The following is a 26,392-nucleotide window of genomic DNA, read 5'->3' as shown; positions in this document are numbered from 1 at the left end:
TTATTTTTATTTTTGGCTGTATTGGGTCTTTGTTGCTGTGCGAGGGCTTTCTCTAGTTGTGGAGAGCGGGGGCCACTCCTCGTTGCAGTGCGTGGGCTTCTCATCGCGGTGGCTTCTCTTATTGCGGAGCACGGGCTCTAGGCACACAGGCTCAGTGGTTGTGGCACTCGGGCTCAGTAGTTGTGGCTGGCGGGCTCTAGAGCGCAGGCTCAGTAGTTGTGGTGCACGGGCCCAGTTGCTCCGCGGCATGTGGGATCGTCCTGGACCAGGGCTCGAACCCATGTTCCCTGCATTGGCAGGCGGATTCTTGACCACTGCACCACTAGGGAAGCCCCTAAAATGTGATACATTTTTAATGCTACAAAATCAGTTTCTATAAATTATCCCATATATGTTGATTTTGAAACTGAAACAAAAAAGTAATACCTAATCTTAGAGCAAATGCTTATGCATACAAGTCACAAAGTTGTAGCTTTGAAAAAAAAATTTGATGCTCAAATATCAACATTCTCCCAGCTGAAAACTAAGTCATTTTTTTCTTCTTGAGTACATTTAATGTAAATTAATCTTTCCATTTCCTCAGTTCTTAAGATTAATTTCTGTTGTAAAGGTTTTAATGAAGTTCAGTTAGAGTATACTCAATAAAACTAGCTTCTGAACAAACTCACCTAGCCACAAGTCTATTTCAGTCAACTGATGATTAAGTCATAAATCACTCAGGCAAATTATAATTACTTTCTGTTGTGCATATTTCTCAAAAACAGGAACACATACGTTTTTCACAATCTTGAATATATTCCTAAGAGGCGTGTGTGTGTGTGTGTGTGTGTGTGTGTGTGTGTGTGTGTGTGTGTGTTTAGGTTATTGACCAAAAAAGAAAAGACTAGAAGTTCTGTTCAATGAACAATACCACTGAACTAAAATCATTTAGCATAGTTTTTAACTACTAAAACTATGATGTCCATTTATTTCATATCATTAAATTCAGTACAAGAAAAAAACCTGATTATTACTCTGGATTTTACCACTGTTCTCTGTCTTATTGCCCTACACTACTTAAGTGAATGGACAGATCAATTACACGGCTATAAAATAACATATGCTTTAAAGAGCACATACAAAATCTCTTACTACCTCACCCTATGCAAATATCGAGTTTTTCATTTGTATAAACTTAAAGCTATGGTGTTCATTTTGGTCAGAGACAACAGAACAACATGGAATGCTGATTTTTTCTGTTACGTTAAGTACACGGAATACGGCATCTGTAAGAAGTCACCTCCCTCCGCCCCGATGTTTCTCTGTTTCTTAAAGGGGTGGTGGAAACTCTCAACTGCCGACATCAAGCTAGCCAGCACCTTGCTAGAAATGTAGATTCCTCAGCCCTACAGCCACTGATGCAAAGCCTCCAAGGGAGGGACTCTGGGGTCCTAGGATCACTCTTACAAAAGCTGTGATCTGAAACCCATTCTTCTACAGTCTTTACCCTAAAAAGTAAAACCCACAAAGTGTTAAGTGCATTTAAGAACAACTGCATTTAAAAATATAGGGGTAAGACACTATCCTAAATCAAAAAATAAAATGTATTTTTATTTTTCTATTGGAGTATAGTTGATTTACAGTGTTGTGTTAGTTTCAGGTGTACAGCAAAGTGATGCAGTTATACATACACATATATCCACTTTTTTAGATTCTTTTCCCATATAGGCCATTACAGAGTATTGGGTCTTCGTTGCTGCGCGCGGGCTTTCTCTAGTTGCGTCGAACGGGGGCTACTCTTTGCTGCGATGCGTGGGCTTCTCACTGCGGTGGCTTCTCTTGTTGCGGAGCACAGGCTCTAGGCGTGTGGGCTTCAGTAGTTGTGGCTTGCAGGCTCTAGAGCTCAGGCTCAGTAGTTGTGGCGCACAGGCTTAGCTGCTCCGCGGCATGTGGGATCTTCCCGGACCAGGGCTCAAGCCTGTGTCCCCTGCATTGGCAGGCGGATTCTTAACCACTGCACCACCAGGGAAGCCCTCAAGGTCTATTTGATTCAAGCCTGACTTGCCTACTCAAAGGAACGTTTTTGGGAGATTTTCAAAAGAAAATGTTGTCACAGGAGACAAGTGCAAAGGACTTTCAAATACTCTTTTTAAAATCAACCTACCATTTAAGTACTTTATTTTCTACACAAAAGACGGCTTAGAATTAGTTGAAATAAAAGATCCTGAAGATAAACTAAATCTAAAGTTTAGGCATGCACTGAGTATATTAATATAGTCTCTGAATAGTTCGATGTATTTCATTTTTATTAAAGTTGATCACAATTCCTACTTTAAGATATTCCGCCATTTAAGGGAAAAAAAGAGTATTACAGCTGCTGGTAGGGAGTACAAGTTGAATTAGTGCAAATTTTAGGAAAAGGATTGAAAATATTTTTCATAAGACAGGCATCTAACAAGATAAATATGTGAGCTTCTTATACTATGTTACCAAAAGGAAGAAGTCCCTGAAAATTTCTTCCATATAAAAATTCAAAACGGGGCTTCCCTGGTGGCGCAGTGGTTGAGAATCTGCCTGCCAATGCAGAGGACACGGGTTCGAGCCCTGGTCTGGGAAGATCCCACGTGCCGCGGAGCGGCTGGGCCCGTGAGCCACAATTACTGAGCCTGCGCGTCTGGAGCCTGTGCTCCGCAACAAGAGAGGCTGCGATAGTGAGAGGCCCGGGCACCGCGATGAAGAGTGGCCCCCGCTTGCCGCAACTAGAGAAAGCCCTCGCACAGAAATGAAGACCCAACACAGCAAAAAATAAATAAATAAATAAATAAACTTATAAAGAAAAAAAAAAAAAGCCTTAAAGCTCGTTTAAAAAAAAAAATTCAAGACGAAAACGATCAAAGCCATGTAAGCGCAGAATGAACATCAGCGTTTTTGAGAATTTGTAACCTAATCCTGCAAAGGAAATATTAAAATGTAATGTAATAAAAGAAATAGCACCTTTTTAAAAATCAAGTTATCTAAAATGTAAGTTTGCAAAACTATTCTGCATTACAAATCTCCACATGAAATCATTTGAAAAGGAGGTAGTAACACAAAACAAGCAGTTCCGAAAAGTGTAAAGTTACATGCTGATTGTAAATGCAAAGAATACAGAACAATTAAAACCAAAATTACACCTACATATCTATAGCAGGCCAAAAGTTCCTTTTCTTTTAAAGTCACACATTTAATAGTGTCTCTAAAACAGGCCAGGAAAGCAGCATACCTTAATATAAGGGGGAACATTTTTAAGGACATTTTTAAGAATTAAACAATTTTTAGAACTAAAGCATTATTAGATTATCTTCAGTGTATCTTTCTATTCAACACGTGGACAGAAGCTTTACCATAAGATTTTTGCTATTCAATGGAATTCAGAATAAAATGAGTCTATTTCAGATCATACCCTAAAACTTTTTGATACCTAAGTACCACAAAGGGATTGTCACAAGATGATTTTTTATTAGATGATTCCACAGTATAGAGCAGCCTTTTTCAGCCAGAGTTCTGAATGTAACAGACACAGTGTTACCATCAGATTCAATGTTATTATGTTTTTCTACAAGTGAGGCCAAGTATATACTTACATTCTTTCTAAACCCTTAAAATCCTTACAATTGAAAAGCTTGACCTTGAGTAGTTAATTCAAATAAAAATAAACTTGCTTAGGAGTATAATTTCAGTGGCCTAAACATATTTCCAAAGAATATTTTCCAACTGTGACACCTACTTGAATATTTTGGGCTTTTTATATGACTACTTTATCTATATCAAAAGATTTACCATAGCAAACTATGTTTCCAAAAATTGTTATTAATCAAAAATGCTGGGGCTTCCCTGGTGGCGCAGTGCTTGAGAGTCTGCCTGCCAATGCAGGGGACATGGGTTCGAGCCCTGGTCTGGGAAGATCCCACATGCCGCGGAGCAACTGGGCCCGTGAGCCACAATTACTGAGCCTGCGCGTCTGGAGCCTGTGCTCCGCAACAAGAGAGGCCGTGATGGTGAGAGGTCCGTGCATCGTGATGAAGAGTGGCCCCCGCTCGCCGCAACCAGAGAATGCCCTCGCACAGAAACGAAGACCCAACACAGCTAAAAATAAATAAATAAATAAATTTATAAAAAAAACATACGTACAGAAATAACTTTAAAAAAAAAATGCTACCTTATAGCTTGAGAGAAATAGACCTTGGGTTCAAGAAATGCTAATACATTATTAGCAGTTATTATAATTCTGTATTTAGTTTCATTTATAAATATCACGTAAATATCACTGGCAGGCATCATAATGTTAAATCATTAAACTAATTTCTAAATATTGATTTCAAAAGCTTTGAACATATGTTGCAAAAAAATTTAGTAAAACTTATTTTTAGTTTAAAAACTAACAAAAGTGTTTTTTTTCCAGGTAATACACCCAATTATTTTTTTTATGATCATCACCTACCCAGGAGTTGATAATAAATACTTGCATAGTTCTTGGAGAAAACGGACCTGGCACAATCTGAAGACAAATATTGGCAAATACCACGTGTCCCAAGTTATAGCTTAAGAAATAACACAATCTGCAATATTTCATGAAGCTGTTTATTCTTATTATTAAAACTTGGACTCAAGTAATCCTGGTTATTCTGGAAAAAGCACCTTGTTGTAGGGATCATTTAATCATCCTTTTCGACAATCACCTCTCCACGAAGCACCTTTCTTCTCTGACGTAACATATGAAAGTAGAGTTGTGGAAACACTTAATTGAAAAAAGAAAACAGAGAAGGTAAGCTATGGTTGGAAATCTTTTATGCTTGAAACCTCTTAAACATGGCGGACTTCGAAAGCAAGCACATCATATACAATTGCTACGACCCCCCTAATATTTACAGGGCTCAGGGTAAGCATACAAATGGAGGGCCACATACCATACGCCTAAATATTTTAATGCCATAAACTATCAGTCCTTTCAGCAAACTTAAATATTTTGATAAATATATCTTCATAATGACCTGGAAGGCCATGTTTGAATTTAGAATTCTATAACTCTTCGGAATACCGTGCCAGAACAGTGCTGCACAAGGAAAGCTGCCCCACCTGGCCCCTTCTCTCCGTTCCATCGGCTGTCCTATACCATGAGGGGTCTCGGGAACATCTGTGTGGATGTCCAAGCCCACACAACCCAGCTGCATCCATCCACCTCACAAACAGCTGCCCCCTGATCTCAGGGATGTGTACACAGGTAACAGTGTTAACCTCAGGGGAACAGACTGGGGAAGAGAGTTATGCAGTCTAGATGCACGCTCAGTGCCATCTGGGTTGCAAATTCCATGGTCCCGGTTTTCCAGGACGTGATCTGAAGGAAGGGGGTCCTGTGTGGAGTGGTGATCAGCGGTGAGCCAGGACAGGGCCCTCTATCTAAAACTGGGCCCAGAGCAAAAGCCCCTCTTGGCTGGGCATAAGGGTAGTCTGGTACACACACACAAAAATATATATGTATTAGGTCAGTTAGACAAATGGCCATCCACCCTGTCAAATTTGGAGAATTACTTTGAGCCAATTTGAACCAGTACTTTAAATCATAGGGTAAATGTTGGTGCATGAACAAATTAACATCAGCTACAAACAATACAAGTATACAAATATCTCTGAAAATGAACAGAATAGCCAAAACTAATGAACCTAATGACAAAACAAGCTTTGAATATTTTGCTTAGGCAACTGTGGGTAACTACTTTTTGAACTTAGCTCAAATGGAGCCAAAATGCATAAAAGACTTCATTTTTTTATTTAGGTATCCAACCTTCATTAATGTAACCATCATATTATACCTAAGGGCCTAAATATATTCAGGCCATATAGACTTAAAGCTAACTGACCGATTTTTGCAAATACTTCTATAACATCTTGAGTAGTTTAGTAGAAGTATGGGCTTGAGTTCAAACCTTGATCTTAGTTACTAGCTGAGCGATTTTTAAAGCAATTCACTTAACCTCTCTAATCTCTAATGTCCCCGTTGATAAATGAGAACTAAAAGGACTTCTTTTGAGCCCTAAGTGCCCAAAATGCACTTTTATACTTGTAATTAGCAAAGGATTTAATAAGCAAAGTATGATTAGTTGCTATTACTACTAATACTAATAATCAGGTGGAAAACGCCCCCCCGGCTGGCTGATCCTGCAGCAGGCGGGGCTCTCAGGTAACTGACAGCCTCCTAAACTGAGAAGCAGCTACTGGCAAAGGCTGGTCTTCACAGGACACCTGAAAATGCACAGTCACAAGTTACTGGTTTGATGGTTTCAAACCATGATCTCTCGGGCCCTGGGCTTCCACAGAGATGCCTCAGTGGCTGTGAGGAAAAAGGCAACCCAAGACCTGAACCTGTACCTATGATAGGACAGGTCCGGCTCTGCTCCAGGTGTGCTGCCGTGCACCAGATGCTGCGAAAAGCAGGGGAAGGAACAAGTGTCACAGGCACACCATCCCCGAGCCCTGCTGAACTTGCCCTGGTGGATAATCGGAGGAGAGTCAGGCTGAGGTGGGAGAAGGTGAGGGGAATAAAATCACTATATGACCATCAAGGCAATTTTGATTTTGGAAAAGCTTAGAAGTTGGAGGTCCCAAGGAAGTGGCCAAATTTTATGTTCATCCTCTTTAGATGAAATATTTCATATTGCGTCAATGTCGATTTTAGATTCTATAAACATTTCTCATTTCTCTTTCCCCCCCGCACTGACCCCAGAGTCTCTAATTTTATGGAGGAGGGCAAATAACAGCTTTGCTTTATCTTCATATTTCCGGCTAGTGACTATCAAAATCTGACCTAAAAATACACCACTTTGTATTTAAATGAAATGAATAGAGTCTCACCAATTCATTGCAACTATTGAAAGGTGAGGAGAAATTAGCAGAAAGACTGAGTTATTCAAAATATTTTAAGAAAAGCAGCTTCTTTATTATTTTCTAGTACACAGGGCAACACACATAAGACTAACAAGTACTCCTGGATGATCTTTCCAAGTATGTGCTTAATGAATAGAAATGACCTCAGATTTTCTTGGATAAAATGTTCATGTTCGATACATAATTCTAAATGCTTTCAAAGAGTTCACTGCAGGCTTTATCTTTTCTTTAAAAACATAAATCATACTAGGCTTATTTTTAAGTGATTTTGAGAAGGCAATCATTTGTGTGTTAATTTACTTACCTTTTTTTCCTCACAACTCACCCTTCAGTTATTTCAAATTATGAATACATGTGGCACTGAACGGAGGTTTTGATGTATTTGTAAGACATTATTCCTCCTTATTAATCTGGCATTTTATGACATCTTCTGAAAAACTTTCACAGCATATGCTAAATCAAAGTATAATACTAACAGAGACATACTTACATGGTATATACGAGGCCATGGTTATAAGAAGAAAATAATAGTAGTCAAAAGAGACATTGTATTTATTGGGAAGTCTTATTGAGAACATTCCTGTTTTCTTCACATATGGTAAGGCAGCGTATATTGTAAGAAGTTCACCAGCAACTCCAACAGGATATAAGATGATAAAAAAATTATATCTGGAGAAAGAAAAACCTGACAATTATTTTCTAGAATAATTACTGGATTTTATGTCATGATTCTTTTGCTACTACTTTATTTAAGCTTAAAAATTCTCCTTTCTATACATACTTATATTAACCTCACGTAACAAGGTTAATTTTTTTCACTTTAATCATTTGCTTATTAATTTAATTATCATCATTTTTTTTTTCTTATAGTAGTTTCCATTTTAAGTGGCAAGATCTTAATAAAGTAAGAAGTCAACTTACTTTACAGGGCTGAAATAACAATACATTTTAAAGTCAGTGACTGATAGATGCAGTTTTTTAAGTATGATAAAGTATACAAGTATTATAACTATTACAGTGTATTGTAAAGTAAATGTAAGCATTGTAAGGCATTGTAAAAGTAACTGCTTTGACACCTGGAATCATACTGATTTTTCTTTCCCTGCAGCTAGTCATTCGTTGATCAAATGTTGTGTTTTTGAAAAAGACCAGTTATGATCCTAATTTTATATCTAAATCTTGAAATTGCCAAAGTCGTTGTTTGAAGACATTTGGAAAATGTTTTGTGGTTACTAATTAAAAGAATGACTATTTTAGAAAACTGATAAAACCACCTGAAGCGTCAGTAACTACTAACGAACATACTGTCTAAAACTGCTTTCACGACAAAACAAGGAAGACAGGTCGTTTCCTGAATTTGCACATTAAAGGAATAGTCAGCTTGCTTAAAAGAGAGTTGAGAGAGTTCTAGTCAAAATCCCAGTCACAGTTTGTTCATTTGGATTGCGGAGCACCCTCCAACACAGAGTGGGCCCAGCATCACTTCCGCCTACAGTTAGAGGAACACTGCACAAGTGTCCACTGGTGGACCCGCAGGACAGCCTCAAGCGCCCAAGGTAACGACATTTCTCAAGTCTCCTTATTCCTATGTGCCAAGGATATGCAAGGGGGGACAGAGGGGGGCAGAATTATTTGCCAAAATAGATGAACTGGTAAAGAAAGAAAATGATCCTTCTACTGTCCCTGTGTCCCCTCCTTGCCTTGTGCATGCCACCTGCTTCCTCACCAGCCTTGTGTAGTTATGTGTGTATTATTTAAATCAATTTTTTCCAACCTCAATTTCCTACCTCAATTTAAAAGTACATAACCGAGCATTTTATAGTCCCTTCTTAAGTAAGACATTCAAACCTCTTAAATTTTTTTTTAACTTTATGTGACGCTCAGATGATTTTTTTGGGGGGGGTAAGATTGTTCTTTAACTGAAAAAAAATCACACTAAGTATAAACTAGGTTAAAGCCTTAAAGACGTGATTATTTTTAATGAAATGGGAAAAAATTACACAACTTATTTGACTTTATTTGCACTTTAAAAAGGCTCTATGTCACCAACTCTCTAAGCTCTGATGGCAGCATGACAGATTTAACTACTTATTCAGAAAGAGATATGATGTTTCCTTACAGATTCCTAATTGTCATCAAAAAATTTTTTGAAGGGAATGCATTTTTGAATTTAAAATGGAAATCAATATGAAAACATAACATTATGCATTTATCTATTCAGTGGGTTTTTCTAGGAACACGTCTGACAGATAAATAGAATCAAAGTATATTCAAACCATCACAGTAGGGCAACTCTTTATAAATAAGAAGCCATTTTTAAGCTTTACTTGATAATAGCTTCAACACTGGAACATAAATATAAATGTTATTTTAGGTTATTTAATGGGGTTGGCAAATATATGGCTGGTTGGAATCTTTAAGATTTTTGACATGAAACACAATTATTCACGATTATGCTTAACTGACGTGATGTATTATGCTAACATGTGCATTCAAAAGTTGAAAGATTTTATAGTAACCTGTTTAACATTAAGGCCATTGACAAAGGATTTCTAACAGCAAATTTAAACATGCAATGGTAGAGTTTGGAACTTTTCCAGAAATTCAAGACATGCAAATGCATTCTAAAAGGCGGGCAAAGCATTAAAGACCATTATCTCCTGCAAACAAATTTTATAAATACAGCAAATAAAAAGAGACTATGTTATGAATTAGTATTTTCAAAGGTGCTAGAGGTCTGAAAGACTGAGCTCATTCAAAATGGCATGAGATGCATTCTGGGATTAGAATCCGGCTACATTCCAAACTGCCAATCTTGCCAAACGCTTATAAATGGTAGTGCAACCTTCTTATGACAGACGAAACGTTTAAGCTCAAACTATAATTTTGAAGTATTTTGTCATATTCAAAATGGTAAGTCACAAATATCTAAAAAAGAGCTAGAGAATATAAAAACGTTTGAAAGGATATATAATTAAGAGTGATTATCCTTTGTAGGGGGAATATAGGCAATTTAAAAGGTTTTTATTCTTTTAGGTTATTTATATATACTAATTTATTATATTTGAACAGGTACAATATGAGTTATTGAAAAAGGAGTAATTAATTACTTAATAAAAAGTGTTAGGCTTTTTGTATAAGGGGAGCAAAAACAAGTCTGACACTAGTTACGAGTTACCTTTATAAATTAGCTATGGATTAATACAAATATCAGAGTTTTAAAAAATAATGGAAATATGGATATAGCATTGTTTTTAATATCACAAAGCAGTATTTACAGCATCAGAAAACTGGGAATAATCTAAGTTCTAGCAATATAGAACTGAGTCAGTCATACTATGGAATATTATGCAGCATTAAGAGTGAGAGAGTTAGATCTAAATGGACCTGTACTGATTTAAAAAAAGAAAAAATGATCTCCAATATATAAACAAAAATCAAGTATCATGTCATCCTATTTATGTTTTTAAAAACTCACATCTGTATGTTCACATTGCTGTTATTAAGAAAAAGTCTGATGGTAAACTCCCAACTTTCTCTCTCTGAGGGAAGGGAGTGGGGCTCAGGTACAAGTACAAACAGGAACTTTCCATGTTTATTCTATATACTAAAACTATTTGAGATTTTTTCACAATGAAAGCGTATTACTTTTGTAGCTTAATAAAAAATTTAACGAATGAAAATACTGTTGAACTCTTGTATTCTACCTATGTGGGATACCTACCTATCTATCTATCTATCTACCTATCTTATCTATCTATCTAACTTATCTATCGTATCTATCTAATTTACCTATCTACATAGACGTATATGGGATAGATGTTTCTTAACCCAACTGCCCCCCTGCACTTCTCACCACCTGGCATTTCTCACACCTGTTAGCTGTTGTATTTTCTGTCCCCTCCATCTTGAGAGGACAAAGATTTTGTTGCACTCACACCTGCACCTCAGGTATGCAGTAGGTACACAGCATATGTTATTGTTATTATTGTTATTTCGACTCTAAGTGCAACATGGAGAATGAAATGAACAAATCTATGCTGGTTTGTGATTTGTTCTCCAAAGGGCACAAATAATAAGTTGTTTTTATAATAACTTTGTAAAATATCAGTTGCTCGAAGAACACATACTTTAAAAAGGACGGAACATCTTCTGCTTTAAAAACTGTTGCTTTGGGAGAGCTATGTTTAGAACCCTTGAAATATAAATTTTGTCCTCATAACAAATAATACAATTTCAAATAAGGGTGACTTTTTTGTTTGTTTGTTTGCTGTTGTTCTGGCTGTGCCGTGCGGCATGTAGGATCTTAGTCCCCCGAGTTCCCTGACTGGGGATCGAACCCGTGCCCCCTGCAATGGAAGCAAGTAGTCTTAACCACTGGACCGCCAGGGAAGTCTCTAAGGGTGACTTTTTAAAATGTCTGTCTCTGCTACTTTATACACACACAAAAAAGTTGACATTGTATATATAAGATACTAAAACTTGTGGACACTAGGTTGAATATTAAAGTAATTTAAATCAATAAGTGATTGATGTAAGGGCCACTGTTAGCAATTACAAGAACAGTATGTATTTAATTCAATGAAAGTCTGTTGTGTTAAAATGATTTCTATGCACTGGAAGTTTCAAATAATTTTTTTAATATGCATTTTGTTACTAAAGCTTGCCTATTTTCAAAGTTTATTTTTAGTGTTTTAGCTTATTTTCCTAACCTTGTTTTGTAGAATAAAAACTTTGTGAGTTGTCAAAAAAAAAAATTTAAGTCAGTCAAACAAAATGCCATATTTCTGGCCAAGAGTTGATTTAATGTAATCCCAAAGATGTATATTTTGCTTTCAAGGAAAAATGAATGACTGATTCAGAGGCTAAGGACACTAATGTAGTTTGGCATTGCTTTCACTCAAGATATATGTTAATATGACTGTTGCCTGGTCATTAAATTAAGCCTTTAGAATGCAAGTTATAACACTGCTAATTTCAAAAACAGCAGCCTCCTGGCAACACAGGGCTAAGACACACATTTTAATTCTCTGTGTTAGCTCAGCACACCAAACACGCATGCGCAGGACCGAGAGCAACTAAACTGCAAGACATCGTCGCCACCTGGCCCATTTAATGAAGTATGGCAAGTGGTCGAGAAGACTGAATGTGTAGAAGGAATAGCGAGTGATCTCCGTCACCGTCCATGCGACCAGAAAAAGCACCACGCTCTCCTCATTCTGGATCTGCAGAATTACAGAGAAAGCCACAGGGCTGTTTAACCTTGAACTTCTTTCTCCACGAAGATATTTTCTGTTTATTATTTAGTACGTGCCTTTTATTATAACGGAGAGCTAGGGTTAGACAGATGCAATACAGAAAATGCAATGCAGTCACCATTACATAAGTCTTTACAAACACGCGATTTAAATGTGCTCTAAGCACAGGAATGGTCAAATTTCTATTGGGTTCTCTGTCTCACCCTTCACTCCAGCCAGTAACTCAACCATCCCAGGACAACATCAGCCCCTCAAAACCAGTATGGGAACAATCTGACCCTTGGACTTTCTATTGGTCGTCAAATCACACCCATCCTACTGCAGCACTAACTCCCGAATCTGCCCACTCACTGCAGCCCTGTTACCACTGTGTCAATTCAGGACCTGATCACCTCTCATGCAGACAGTCCCCTATGCAGTCTCCACTTCAGAGGTGGACGTTTTCTCTTAAAAGCAAAACACAGAAGCAAACCAACAGAAACAAAATTGGAAGGTGCTAGTCCCGGGATTTAAAAGCTTCATGGCTTCCCCACTGCTTACCAGGAGGAAAGGGTAAAACCCTCCCACCTGAGCATGATGTTCAAGGATCTTTACAGCTGGAGCTCAGAAATCTCGACTTCTGCTGCAACGACTCAACCCCACCCCCAGCTCTCTCTGGGGACACAAAACTTTGTATTATTTCCAGAATATGCTCTGAATGTGTCTTAACACACGCCATTCCCTCTAATTATCAATAGAATGCTCCTCCTTTTTCATTTTTTTATAAATTTATTTACTTATTTTTGGCTGCGTTGGGTCTTCGTTGCGGTGCACGGGCTTCTCATTGCGGTGGCTTCTCTTGTTGCGGAGCACGGGCTCTAGGTGCGCGGGCTTCAGTAGTTGTGGCTCGCGGGCTCTAGAGCGCAGGCTCAGTAGTTGTGGCTCGCGGGCTCTCGAGCGCAGGCTCAGTAGTTGTGGCACACGGGCTTAGTTGCTCCGCGGCAGGTGGGATCTTCCCAGACCAGGGCTCGAACCCGTGTCCCCTGCATTGGCAGGCGGATTCTTAACCACTGTGCCACCAGGGAAGTCCCTGAATGCTCCTCCCTTTATCAATACTTCCCATGGAAAACCCTTTCTCACCTTTAAGATCCAGCTAACCACCACGGGCTCTGGAAAACTTGTCCCAAACCCCTCCTCTCACCCTGAGCAGTCATGTGCTCCCATTCCTTGTTCTCACAGTACTGTGTTCATAGCTGTATTATAACACTTGCCAATTTCTATCAGGATTTGTCTGCCAAACTCTCGTGTATCTACAGCCCTCAGCTGATACACTCCTTCCTCGGGGAAGCCTTCCTTCGCTCCCTAAGTCAGGCCAAGTCTGCCGGTTACTGCAATCCACACGGGCCTCTTGCTTCAAAGCACTAACACTGGTATAATCAAACAATTATTTCTGCAACAACTTGTGTACCATCTCTCCCAATTCCAGGCTCCATGAGGTGGGAACCATATGGGTATTATAAATAGCCAGATTCCCGGCACAGTGTCAGGAACAGAATAGGCGCGTAATTCATACTTGTCGAACGATTCAACATCTGTAGGGCTGCCCCCTACTCCCCGACGGTCAGTCCCCCTGACAGCTGAGACTGACTTATTCATTTCTGTAAATCCCGAAGTAAGCACAGTGCCGGGGTATAGAGTGCACTCAATACATGCTGGTTGAATTAATTAAAGATGGGTGGAAAGATGCCCATGGGATACCACTGTTGGAGAAGATTAAATAGTAAAATCAAGCAAGAGATTTTCTGTAGGATAAAAAAGAGGCGGAAGGGATAAATTGGAAGACTGGGATGGACACATACATACCACTATATATAAAATAGATAACTAATAAGGATCTACTGTATAGCACAGGGAACTCTACTCAATACTCTGTAATGGCCTATATGGGAAAAGAATCTTAGAAAAAAAAGAGTGGATAGGGACTTCCCTGCTGGCGCTGTGGTTAAGAATCGCCTGCCAATGCAGGGGACACGGGTTCCAGCCCTGGTCCGGGAAGATCCCACGTGCCACGGAGCAACTAAGCCCATGCGCCACAACTACTGAGCCTGTGCTCTAGAGCCTGCGAGCTACAACTACTGAGCCCATGCACCACAACTACTGAAGCCTGCACTTCTAGAGCCCGTGCTCCGCAACAAGAGAAGCCACCGCAATGAGAAGCCAGCGCACCGCAACAAAGAGTAGCCCCCGCTCGCCGCAACTAGAGAAAGCCCACGCGCAGCGACGAAGACCCAACGCAGCCTAAAACAAAAATTTTTTTAAAAATTGGAAAACCCCATTTTATATGGCTATAAAAATGCCGATTTTTGGTTTTGCTGGTGTCTCAAAGCCATTCTATGAACACACTAAGTCAGTGTACAATCACACTTACATCCAAACCCAACCTTTCTTTGGCCAAGGGTTCTGCTTCCTGAAATACAGTTAATGTTTTGGATTCCTATTACTAAGAAAGCTTTCCTGCAGGCGCAAGGAGACGAAGTGTCATGTCACTTACTGGTTTTATACTGTGAGTAACGAACCACACCATAAAGATTCTTGAACTCACTTGGACCCCAGCCACAAGCACAGAAGTAGGGACAATTCCTTAAAGAAAAAAACAAGTCAACCACTGCCCTAAATGCAATCTATGCCAAACATAAAAATTAAATCAAAAACTCACCAATTAAACAGTGGACTACCTGTAAGCAAACACACAAAAAAAATCACGTGTCAACAGCATACAACATAAAATAAATTCCTGTCATGGCTGGTTTTAAATGCATCTGTAGGGAGTAAATAATCAGCAAAATAAGACTGATTTTGCTCAACTGATATATTTTCAAATAAATATGACAGTGACAGAAAAACAGCGTCGTCGGAAACCTACCTCAAGCAAGGCAAATGTCTGGAAAACTTTAAGTGTCTTCTGAATACTTTTATATAAACCTTTGTGTGTTCCTTTTTCCATATAAAAACGTACCATGGCAATAGCTAGTACCAGCCACCTAGAGAAAATAAAAGCATTTTATAAAATTCTATCACAACGAATTCCACTGAATCCTGTAAAGAAATGCCATAATTTATACAGTAATAACATGTATGTGTTATTATGCTCTCAGTTCATTATTCTATTTTAAAAACCCATAGGAAGAAATGACAAATATCGTTTTTACATTGACTCTTCAAGGGAATAAGGAGAACATATTCGAGATCAACTACATACAAATGTCAAACAATGTGCATTGTATTTTTGGTCTCAGCAGATAAACTGACGGACTGAAGAAACAGGTTTCTGTACCAAAAATGAAGTCATTATAAAGCATTTAATAATTATATAAAAATTTGAGGTAAAAAGCTGTGTGTGTATAAATATGTATTTTATACAAATATATAGTATATATTTATATGTAACTATAGGTAAAAATCTTTAAAAAGAATCCTTAATTAACATTTTTATAATTTTCTCTAAATAAAAACAATTGTGGTGCCACAGAAGGGACACATATAGAAGGTCAGACATAAGCCTGCTTTTAAACAGTGTGTTTTAAAACTAGTGGTTACCAAGGGGGGAGGGAGCAGGGGGGAGGGGCAAGACAGGAGTAGGGGTTAAGAGATACAAACTAGTATGTATACAATAAATAAGCAACTAGGATATATTGTACAGCACAGGGAAATACAACCATTGTTTCGTAATAACTTCAAATAGAGTATATTCTATAAAAATACTGAATCTCTATGTGGCACACCTGAATCACCTATACTTCAATTGAAAAAAAAGTTTGTTTTCGAAAAAGAAAAAAATACATACGCCCCCTCCCCCCTTTTAACTTACACTGATACATTAAATATAGTTGCTGTGAATTAATGGTACTTAAAAATACAAGCTACACCTGTGGAGACCAGCTTTCTCACCCCGGTACTCAATCTCCAAGAGCCACTGATGAGAGGTAATTTTTTTTTCCAGTTTCCATTGCAATTACAAAAGCACTTTGAAGTTTAAAAAAGTTGTGTCACCTGTAACTTTTAAAAATCCTTAATAATACACCCATGGAAATGAATAGCTATCCCAGGCTTTTGAAAACAGTGGTCTCCAAAGTGTCTAGTTAAATGGATTTATGAACTATAAAATTTATAATAATTTTATACAGGTTTAACTTTTTAATTAAAGAGCACTCAGTAAAATAGACGAATGGCTTAAAGGTGCCTGCAAAGAAACGACCGACTGAGTGGGGTGAAAATGCAGACTCGATCAAACAGCAAGAAAATGGCAGAGAGGCACTTCCACCTTGGGAATCTCTTCTCCTCAGCACACAATGCGGTTAAAAACAATGACCTTAAAAATAAAGAATTAAAAACAAAAACAAAAACAAAAACAATGACCTTTAGTGAGATATGACAAGAAATCAGGCAGGTGCCGGAAACTACCACAAAGACCTTTGCAATGCAGAAGTATTAAGGATAATAACAGTGATAATGATAAGTACACTTTCAGCGCGCTTTCAATGTTCCAGACACTGTCCTATATGCATATTTAATATATTAATATTTCATCCTCACAATAACCCCATGAGGTAGCGACTACTACTATCCTATTTCACTGCTGTGGAAATGGGCAGAAAGGGCCCTAGAGCCAGTCAGCTGGGACCTCAACTCACCACTCATCTCACAGCCTATGCTCTTGAACTACTCTGCTGTACTGGTCTGGCTCTAAGCATATACTGTGCCTTGGGATATTAGCTAATCACAACAATTCACGTATTTAAATGGCAAGTAATTTTTAAAGCTATACAGAATGTTATGCTCAAATATTTTAACTGATAGTAGTACGCTATCAAGAAAGTTTGAAAGCCACTGTTTTATACAAGACAATCACCATGCAGAGATATCCTGCGACTTACCCTAAGGCTTAGAGTAAGTAAGTTAATGGTGGAGGTCTCCTAACCATCACTGCTCTTGCCTTTCTACTGCACCATGGCTTTTACTGGATTCAACTCACGGTTCCATCCCGCATCAGAGCCAACACTCAGCCCTGTGCTGGGCCAATCTGAGTGTGCTAATCTGGATAATGTTTTAGGTACCTTCCAGGTTTAAAATGTTCTGATTTCATTATCCTCAATTCCAAGTCCTTACACTACTTCTAACAAGAAAACAAAAAGCTTAATATTTTCATTCACATTTTCCCATATACTTGTCTTTTCTTTTAGACAAATCCAAATCAGATTTTTACCAAAGACCGAGTTAAGAGGTAACTGTTAACCTACCAAAGAATTCATCAAAAGATTAATTTAGATGGCAAGTTTTCTACATTTTTAAAGGCATGATATAAAAATCCACGCATTTTAACAGCATAACAAATTTTACTGTTGTTCCATAGGTGGCAGTATTGTACCAACTAGTACAGTATTACAATACTATCACCACTAACCTGTTGGAAATAAAAGAAATCAACACTCTGGGGTTAGAAAGGGCCATGGAACTATCTATGCTAACCTCCCATCTGTTTTTTGGTAAATATGGCCATGAACTCATCTGAACTAACTCGTGCTCACCTCCTAAGTGCCCCCCAATCACAAAGGGTGAGAATCAAAGTCTCTCTTGAGGGCCCTACATTCAGCTAACGTCGTGCTTCCTATATCCGTCAGTTTAGTAACTGTAATTTTTAAAATTTCCCAAAGCAACCGGAGTGTCTACAATTAGGAATTCTTTTTTGGACAGTTTTGTTTTTTAAATATGCCAGAGCTACTGATTGCCTAAATATGAACCCAAACAGACACTTTCAGTCCTTGACAAAACACTCTCTTTGGAAAATATAAACATGTGTTCCACATGTAGAAGGTTTCTCGCTTGCTTAATTCATTTATTTATTCATTCATCTTCAGGATCAATACAGGACAGGTACTGTGCTAGGTGCTGGGGAATTAGGGATAAACAGGACATAGTTCTGGCCTCAAGGAACTCTTAAGTTAGTAAGTGGAGACAGAACACTGCAGTAACGAGAGAGATGTGGCATAACTTCCTAAACACCTTCTAACACTCACTAAATGCCTTCTTCTCATGCCACTATGGCTACAATTACCCTGAAAAATCTTACTGAAGGTGGAGCTCTTTCTTCTAGCTGCCTTCTGGTGCTTCTTTTTCTCCTCAGATTTCTTGGAGACCACCTGCTTTTTGAAGAACTTGGTTATCTACACCTATACTCCTTTTTTTTCCTTAATTTCAACACCGCTTTAAAAATTTTTTTTATAAACAACTTCAAACATATACAAAGGTATAGAGAATGAATGGTACGATGAACCCCCATTTGCCCACTGCCCAGCTTCAACCAGTATCATCTTATTAACAATCTTGTTTCATCCAAACCTCTATTCACTTCCTTACCCACAAGCCTTCCTCCCTGATTATTGTGAATCAAATCTCATACATCCTATAATATGACTCATAAATGCTTAATTATGTATCTCTAAAAGGTTTATTTTTCATAAACATAACCAAAACACCACTATCCCATGTGAAGAATTGAACAATAACTTCTTCAATCACAAAACTTAGAGTCAAGATACAAATTTCCTTAACTGTCTTATAATTTTTTAAAATCATGATTGAAATAAGATTCATACATTGCAATTAGTTGCTATGTGTTTTATGACTCTTTTAAATCTATAGGTTTCACCTCCTTCCATCCATCCTCATCTCTCCTCCCCTCTTTCTCTTGAAATTTATCTGTTGAAGACCCTGAGTGGTTCCTGCAGAGTTACCCTCGGTCTGGGTTTTGCTAACCGGATACCCACATGTCATTTATTGTGTTCTTCTGGCCCCTGTATTTCCTGTGAGTGCGTAGTTCGTTCTAAAGGATTGATCAGACAGATTCACGTTCAAGGTTAATTTCTCCGTTGTGTTGTGTACTTCCCCAGGGAGCCCGAAATTTCTGGCTGTCCCTCTTCTTTGTGATGTTAGCACTGATGGCCATGGTCCAGATCCATTATTTTGGCAGTTACGGAGAAATCATGATGTTCTGACTTTATCGCTTCTTCTTTAAACCTCCTTCAAAGTAACCATTTGGAGGCTTGTACCAGAGATGATCTTTGACGTTCACACAATCCATACTTCCGTGTGGTGTTCACTGACAACTCTAAACTTCCTTTCCTAGACTACATGCAGACTCGTTTAGTAGCCAACATGTGTTTCAATTTATCACACATAAGGCACTCATGCCAACAGAGTTAAGCTGAAAGGTTCATAAAAGAAAAAAACCAGATAAACTGGACTTCGGTAAGATTAGGACCTTCTGCTCTTTGAGAGACACTGTGAAGAGAATGAAAAAGCAAGCCATACCTGATAGAAAATATTTACAAATCACATATCTGATAAAGGACTTGTATCCAGACTATATAAAGAACTTTCAAAATTCAATAGTTGAAAATCAAACAACAAACCCATAAAAATTGGGCAAAAGATTTAAACAGACCCTATACCAAAAAAAGGTACACAACTGGTAAGTAAACCCATGAAAAGATGCTCAGGGTCATTAGTCACTAGGGAAATGCAAATTAAAATCACAGTAACACAATACACCACTTAGAAGGTATAAAGTTATGACGACTGACCACACCAAGTGCCGATGCGGATGTGCAGCAACTGGAAAGCTCATTCACTGCCCGTGGGGATGTACTGTACAACCACTTTGAAAAAACAGTTTGGCAGTTTCATAAGAAACCAGCAACGTGACTACCATATGACGCAGCCATTCTACTCATAGGTATTTACCCAAGGAAAATGAAAGCGTGTGTCCACACGAGACTTGCGTACACATGCTCACCACGTCATCTGTCATAGCCCCAAACTGCAAAGAACCCAAATGTCCATCCACAGATGAAGGATAAACAAGTTGTGGTAGGTTCATACATGGATCCACCTACCTCGGGAATATAATATATGTCTGTTACTTAACACTTCAAGAAATGTACGTGCCTGAACCTTGGGTTTGGTGCTCTGCTAACGCAGACTATGTACACTGTGAGAATATCTTACATAGTTTCTTTCTGCATGAAGTGCATTTTTAAATTCACCACTAGGAGGAGGAATTATCATTTCTAAATACCCACTGTGTGTGTCCAGCACCCTGCCGACCACTTCACATCCACTATTTCTTAATTCCTTGTAATAACCTAGCAAAGTAGTTGGTTTGCTCCTTTGACAGATGAGAAAACCCAGGGTCAGAGAAGTTATGGAACTTATCTGAGGTCACCCAGCTAAAAAGGAGTGAAAACATAACCTTCAATTAACACCTTCCCGTACTGTTTACAGGTTAAAATCCAAACATGTTAGCGAGGCATGTAATAAGGCCTGTGCAGTGAGCCAGGCTCCCCGTTCATCTTCCTTTCCCAGCCTACACTGCAGGCCCACTTGTGGTCACCCCAACGGCATGTCAGCAGGAGTTGTCCCCTAACTCCTGCCCTTTCCTCATCCCTGCCGAGTAAATCCTACTCATCCTTCAAAGCTCAGCTGGAATGCGATGGTCCCCCTCCGCCCCCAAAGCTTTCTCTGATCCTCCCTACCTGTCTGACTTGACACCTCTGCGGAACTTACTTCATCCTGTCTTTTATTGCAATCTACAAATGCCCCAGGTGGCACTTCTACAAGGACAGGGCCTAAAATATTTAGCTTTTGTCCCTCACTTGACCTAGGATAAAGCACTAACACATGCGGGCTTCGAAAGTGTTTGTAGCAAAGCAAAAAAATAAAAAGAGAGAGAGAGAAATGCTCACTTTCCTAGTCAAGCATCTGTTGTGAGCAAGTACAATAAAAATCCTCATATCCTTTAAATTACATTATTACTTAATTAAATTAATTACATCCTGTAGTTCTACTCCAGGAATTCATCCTAAACAACAAATTCAAGAGAAACAAATTAAAGCAAAACGTCATTAGAGGCATGATTTAGTCCATTACAGTACCTTAACTCTAGTCCCTCTTATGTAACCATGAAAGAGTGTAATTATGAAAACTACATAGAAATATTTGGTGAGACAGTGAGTGAAAACAGAATATCCTACACAGCAGATACTGTAACTACAATACCCTATAATGTGCATTCATTCACTCAACAAATATTTCTTGAGTGCTTCACAGAGCTGACACTGATACAGGATGACACAGACAATAGGCAACAGGATGAATCAGTAAAATTCATCGTACAGTTATACAGTAATAAGTACGATAGAGAAAAATAAAGCAGGCAAGGGGGATAGGAGTGTTTGTGTGCAGATGCTATCTGAATGAAGATAGCCACGAAGGCCTCCCTGAGAATGGAGATTTGAGTAAAAATCTGAAGGAAGTAACTCACATGAGCGATAACAAGGAAAAATGAAAGGCCATGCTAAGCTTATAGAATTAGGCAAGTTCTTTTCTACATTTATGTAAAATTTTATTTCTTAAATATTATTTTGATTGTTTTCAAAACTATTACAAAAAAATTAATAAACCCTCCAAAGTTCTGCTAAAAGAGAAAAACAAAACAAACAAATGAACAAAAAGAACCTTTGCATTAGAGGATGTAAACTAGTATATATATAGGATGGATAAACAACACGGTCCTATTGTGTAGCACAGGGAACTCTATTCAATATCCTGTGATAAACCTTCATGGAAAAGAGTATAAAAAAACAACGTCTATATGTGCATAACTGAGTCACTTTGCTGTACAGCAGAGATTCGCACAACGTTGGAAATCAACTCTACTTCAATACAAAAAAAAAAAAAGTTGCTAAGAGAGTGAATCTTAAATGTTTTTATTCCCAAAATAAACATGGTAACTATGGGAGGTGATAGATGTGTTAACTAATCTTATGGTGCAAATCATTTTGCAATACATACATATACCAAATAATCACACTGTACACCTTAAACTTACAGTGTTCCATGTCAATTACAACTCAGTAAGGCTGGGGGGGAAAAAAAGCGAAAAAAAAACCAACAACAAAGAGCCTCTTGCTATCCAAACCACTAAATGTACACGCGTGTGTCCCACTTTCAACACCACAACTTCGCCAACTCATTTACCCCTCTGCCCCAACCCTCCAATTAAATCGGGAGGCTTTCTTGCATCTCATGCCTATTTCCAGAATTAATCCCACTTAGAATATCTACCCTCTACATAAGCAAATCCTATCCCTTCTTCAAATCTCAACGCCTTTAGAAAGCCTCCAAAGAGTTAATTATATGGATTATTCCATTTCCGTTCCCCTTGCCTTTAAACAGAGATAAGAATGGCAAGGGACCTTCTCAACATAGGCAGGGAGACAAGTTTCGGGGAAGCAGTAATTTGCTGAGCCAGGGAGGAAGGTTAGGAATGAAGTGTGAGAACACAGCTGAGAGAACATTTAATTCTGCTTCAGGTCGGGTAAGAGACCCAGAATACTTCAGAGGTGGCTTGGCTAGAAGTCACAGCAGAAACATAGGGATTATTATCCAAAGAATGAACAGCCTGAGCAAAGATGGAGAGAGCCATGAAAATAAAACTGCATGGTGTTTGAGGGCATAGTGAGTTACAGGAGATTTCAAAAGCAATAAAACTGGAAAGAGGAAATCAGGGAGATATTGCAAAGGGCCTTGAACGACAGACAGCCTAAATCCCTTCCACTACAGTGGAGGTAATGGGGGGGTCACCGAAGGCTTTAAACTGGAGTTATGCATTGATTTTCATTTTTTGAAAAGGTAACTCGGCCTTCAAAAGGGAGAGTGGCCTGGGAAGGAAAGAGACAAGACCAGTTAATAAATGGTAGGTGACCCCGAAGTGTTTATTAACTGGATGAGACTAGCACAGAGGAGAGAGGATATTTTCAGCCTCCAGGGTATCTAAAGGCTGCAGCACACAGTGGGTACTCAATTGTTCTCCAGTAGCTTTGACTCTATTAGTTTTCCCTTTCAAGATTATAAAATTTAGTGAAGTGTAAAGAAGTAGCACGGCTCTGGACTCAGACTGTGCCGAAATCCAAGTCTGACACTTGCTGGTTTTGGGAACTTGAGCAAGTTACTTCACCTATTTGTGCCTCGGTTTCCTAGTCTATCAAATGTAATATCATGCACCCCTCACAGGACTGCAGAGGACCTGAAATGACATACTACACCTAGAGTGACCGACACAGTGCCTAGCGCACAGTGAATCCTCAACAGATACCAATATTCTCATTAACTGTATTTGGTATTAAGCACATAATAGGTACTCAGTACTGCATCAAATCATTTATTAAATCTTTATCAATCACATTTTTCTATAAGCCCTAGAGAAAGTTAAAGGTATTAAACGTTTCCCCAGATTTGTGTAGGTTAATAATACTTCATGTGATAACGGGAAAATAACTTTTTTAAACGGCAATGCCATTGAGAAACGGAAGAGCATTTTCCCAGCCGGTTTTGAAAAGCGGTCGACACATGTCACTGTGACAGCTCTCTGCAGAGAGATAGTCATTGTGTAACCTTAACGTGTAAGTAGTACTCAAAGCCACAAATAAAAGTACAGGGTATCAGTCACGGAGCCAACAAGATGCTGGACACGAGTGCTATGCTCCGATCCGGCAGGGTTTTTTGAAAACCGTCCCAAGTAAGAAGCTCTCGGGAGCACTATTACTTAAAAAAAACCCAAAACAACAGCAAAAAACCCCGTAGCGACACGAATAGTTAGGAACACTGCCCAGCCATCGGCGACACGAGGACACGCACTCCAGGGGCCGGCGGCCGAGGACGCGGGTCTGGGCCCCCGGCCGGACGGCTCCGGGCTCCAGGGTGGCGGGACCCCGGCGCTTCTCCAGGAGCAGCAGCAGTAGCGGCGCCCGAGGCGGCCGGGCCGGAGCCGCCTCCCCCGCGGGGCGGCCCCGCATTCCTGCCCGGGTCTATACTTAACCTCCGGCCCGCGCTCCGCGGCCGCCGCGCACGCCGTGCACCGTATTAGGCAATGCCCGGCGAGCAGGGCCCCGGCGCCCCTGGCCCCCCCGGCCACGCTCCATTCAAGCCCGGAGGCGGCGGCGGCGGCGGCAGCGCCCCTCCCCCACGGCCGCCGCGCGCGCCCCCGCGCCGCGACCACCACGCCTCCCGGCGCGCACGCGCGCCCGGCCCCTCGCCGCCCCCTCCCCGGAGCCGGGCGCGCCCCCCGGCCCGCCGGCGCCCGGAGCGGGGAATGCCAAGCGGCGGCGGCGCGGGGAGGGCCCCTCTGGGCGCACGTACCCCGCGGTCATGGCGATGTTGTAGAAGGTGAGCCAGGAGGTGGCCAGCAAGCCCCGGCGCCTCCTCTTGCCCGCGGCCTCCCTCTCCTCGCCGGCCTCCGAGGCGCCGCCGTTGGTGCCGTCCTCCTCGCTGGACGCCATGGTGGCCGCGCAGCCGGGGGACGTGGACGAGAGGGGCAGGGGAGCGGGAGGGGGCCCGGCCGAGCGCGCCGCTGAAGCGCCGCCGCCCGCTGCCGCCGCCTCCGTCAGGCGCCCCATGTGCAGCGCGCAGGGGTCTCGGCGCCGCCAGCCTGGCCGCCCGCAGGGGGAGGAGCGGGCGCCCCGGGCCACCGCCCCGCCCCGCCCCCGGCCCGCGGGAGCGCGCGCCGCGCGGGGACCCGGCCGCCGGTCCTGGGCGCGGGGGCGCACGGGGGTCCCGGGAACCTCTGGGTGCGAGCTCAAGCTCCGCTCCCGGGGAAACCCATCCGCCTCGCCAGCTGGGGGAGCCTCCTCTTGGAGACAGCCGGGGCGTCTCGGCGCAGACGACGGGCGCCTTGCTAGTTAGTGCCTTGAGTCGAAACGCACTTGGACTTGGTGTGGCCCTGACCCGCCCAGACTTCTGTAAGATTGTTTCTGGAGGTGGAGAGAGGCCGTGGGATCCTCCCGCCAAAGACTCATTCTTAAGAACTTCTGGGGAGGAAGCGCCCACTTTTCACCCTGTTTCACTTTTCCCAGCCAGTGGAGCAGGCATGGGGCGGGGGGTGGAATAGGAGTGCCCCACCTGCGTGGATTCCACTGGAGCCAGTGTTCTGTGGGCGTGCATTGCACTGCAGCGCGGGATGCTGGATGTTAGAGGGAAACTGGAGGAAATAGGACGTGACAAGATACCAAAGGAGAAAAGTTTGCGCAGACAGAGGCAACCTACGGATGGAAAGCTAGCAAGAGCCCTTACCGCAGGAAACGTAGTATCCCACTGTTATGCACTCTGTGTCTCCTTTTTTTAAAATCCTCTTCCAGATACACATGCTTTCTCCTAACAGTTCTTTCCTCTTTCCCCTTAAAGCACACAGTTAAGAAGGCAGGCTCTGGAGTCAGATGACTGGAATTCAAGCCCCAAATTCCAGGCTCCACCAGTCTTATTAGCTATGTGAACTTGGGCAACTAAATCTCTCTATGCTTCAATTTCCTCAGTGGGAATAATTATAAAACCTACCACGTGGGGTTGTTGTGAGATTTAAGTGAAATCATCCATGTAAACCACTTACAGGCCTGAAACAGCTTGAGTCACCCCAAATCAGTGTGTGAGCGCCATTCGGGCAACTCGGACCTCTGGTGATCCAGTGAAAGAAATTCTGAGCAGAGCAAGGGAAGCGATCTACTTGTTAGGTCGTCCTCCGGGAACCTGAACCTGGCCCTGGGCTGGAGACCACCCCCGAAAGACCACAGAGACGAAAGTTGGACCTGGTCCACGAGGATCCTGATCTGGGCTCTGGGCACCTCCCCCAGACGGAACTACCAGCCTAATCTGAGAAACTTAGATAATTTTGAGGAAGATGTTAACAATGGGAGATGGGGAAGTCTGAGGTGTGTCTGGGGAAGAAATACTGGCTGAAAATTGTTCAAATTTGATGAAAACTATGAACTACTGTTTTTAAAGGCATTTACATTGGAAAAAGAAGTAAAACTATTTGCAAGTGACAATATTGTGTTATTAGAAAAGCCTAATGAATCCACAAAAAAGCTACTGGAACTAGTTGCAGGATACAAGGCCAATGTAACAAAAAATCAATCCTTTCATACATTCTAGAAATGAACAACTGGAAGTTGAAATTTAGAGTAAAACTATCTAATGCTTATCAGCATCCCAAACCATGAAATATAGAGGGATAAATTTAACAAAACGTGCAAGACCCGTACACTGAACACTATAAATCACTGTCAAGAGAAAGTGAAGACCTAAATAAATAGCTATTCTATGTTCGTAAATTGGAAGACTCAAGTTGTTCAACTGTCAGTTCTCTC

The 26,392-nt window shown here is 40.7% G+C and overlaps 1 protein-coding gene across 1 annotated transcript; it reads right to left on the bottom strand.

Annotated features, from left to right (window-relative positions):
• Window positions 1-4,583: 4,583 nt before the first annotated feature.
• On the bottom strand, window positions 4,584-24,724 carry HACD1 (3-hydroxyacyl-CoA dehydratase 1). Its single transcript, XM_036844427.1, has 7 exons — window positions 24,393-24,724; window positions 15,061-15,178; window positions 14,854-14,872; window positions 14,689-14,777; window positions 12,004-12,125; window positions 7,391-7,569; window positions 4,584-4,756 (listed from the first exon to the last, which is right to left on the bottom strand). The coding sequence occupies exons 1-7, from the start codon at window positions 24,647-24,649 to the stop codon at window positions 4,674-4,676; spliced, it is 867 nt and encodes a 288-aa protein (XP_036700322.1). The 5' UTR covers window positions 24,650-24,724; the 3' UTR covers window positions 4,584-4,673.
• Between the last annotated feature and the right edge of the window lie 1,668 nt (window positions 24,725-26,392).

This window comes from Balaenoptera musculus, chromosome 2 (genome assembly GCF_009873245.2).
Source record: "Balaenoptera musculus isolate JJ_BM4_2016_0621 chromosome 2, mBalMus1.pri.v3, whole genome shotgun sequence".
Lineage (NCBI taxonomy): Eukaryota > Metazoa > Chordata > Mammalia > Artiodactyla > Balaenopteridae > Balaenoptera > Balaenoptera musculus.
The sequence above is the reverse complement of the archived record's forward strand: the minus strand, read 5'-3'. Positions and strand labels throughout refer to the sequence as shown.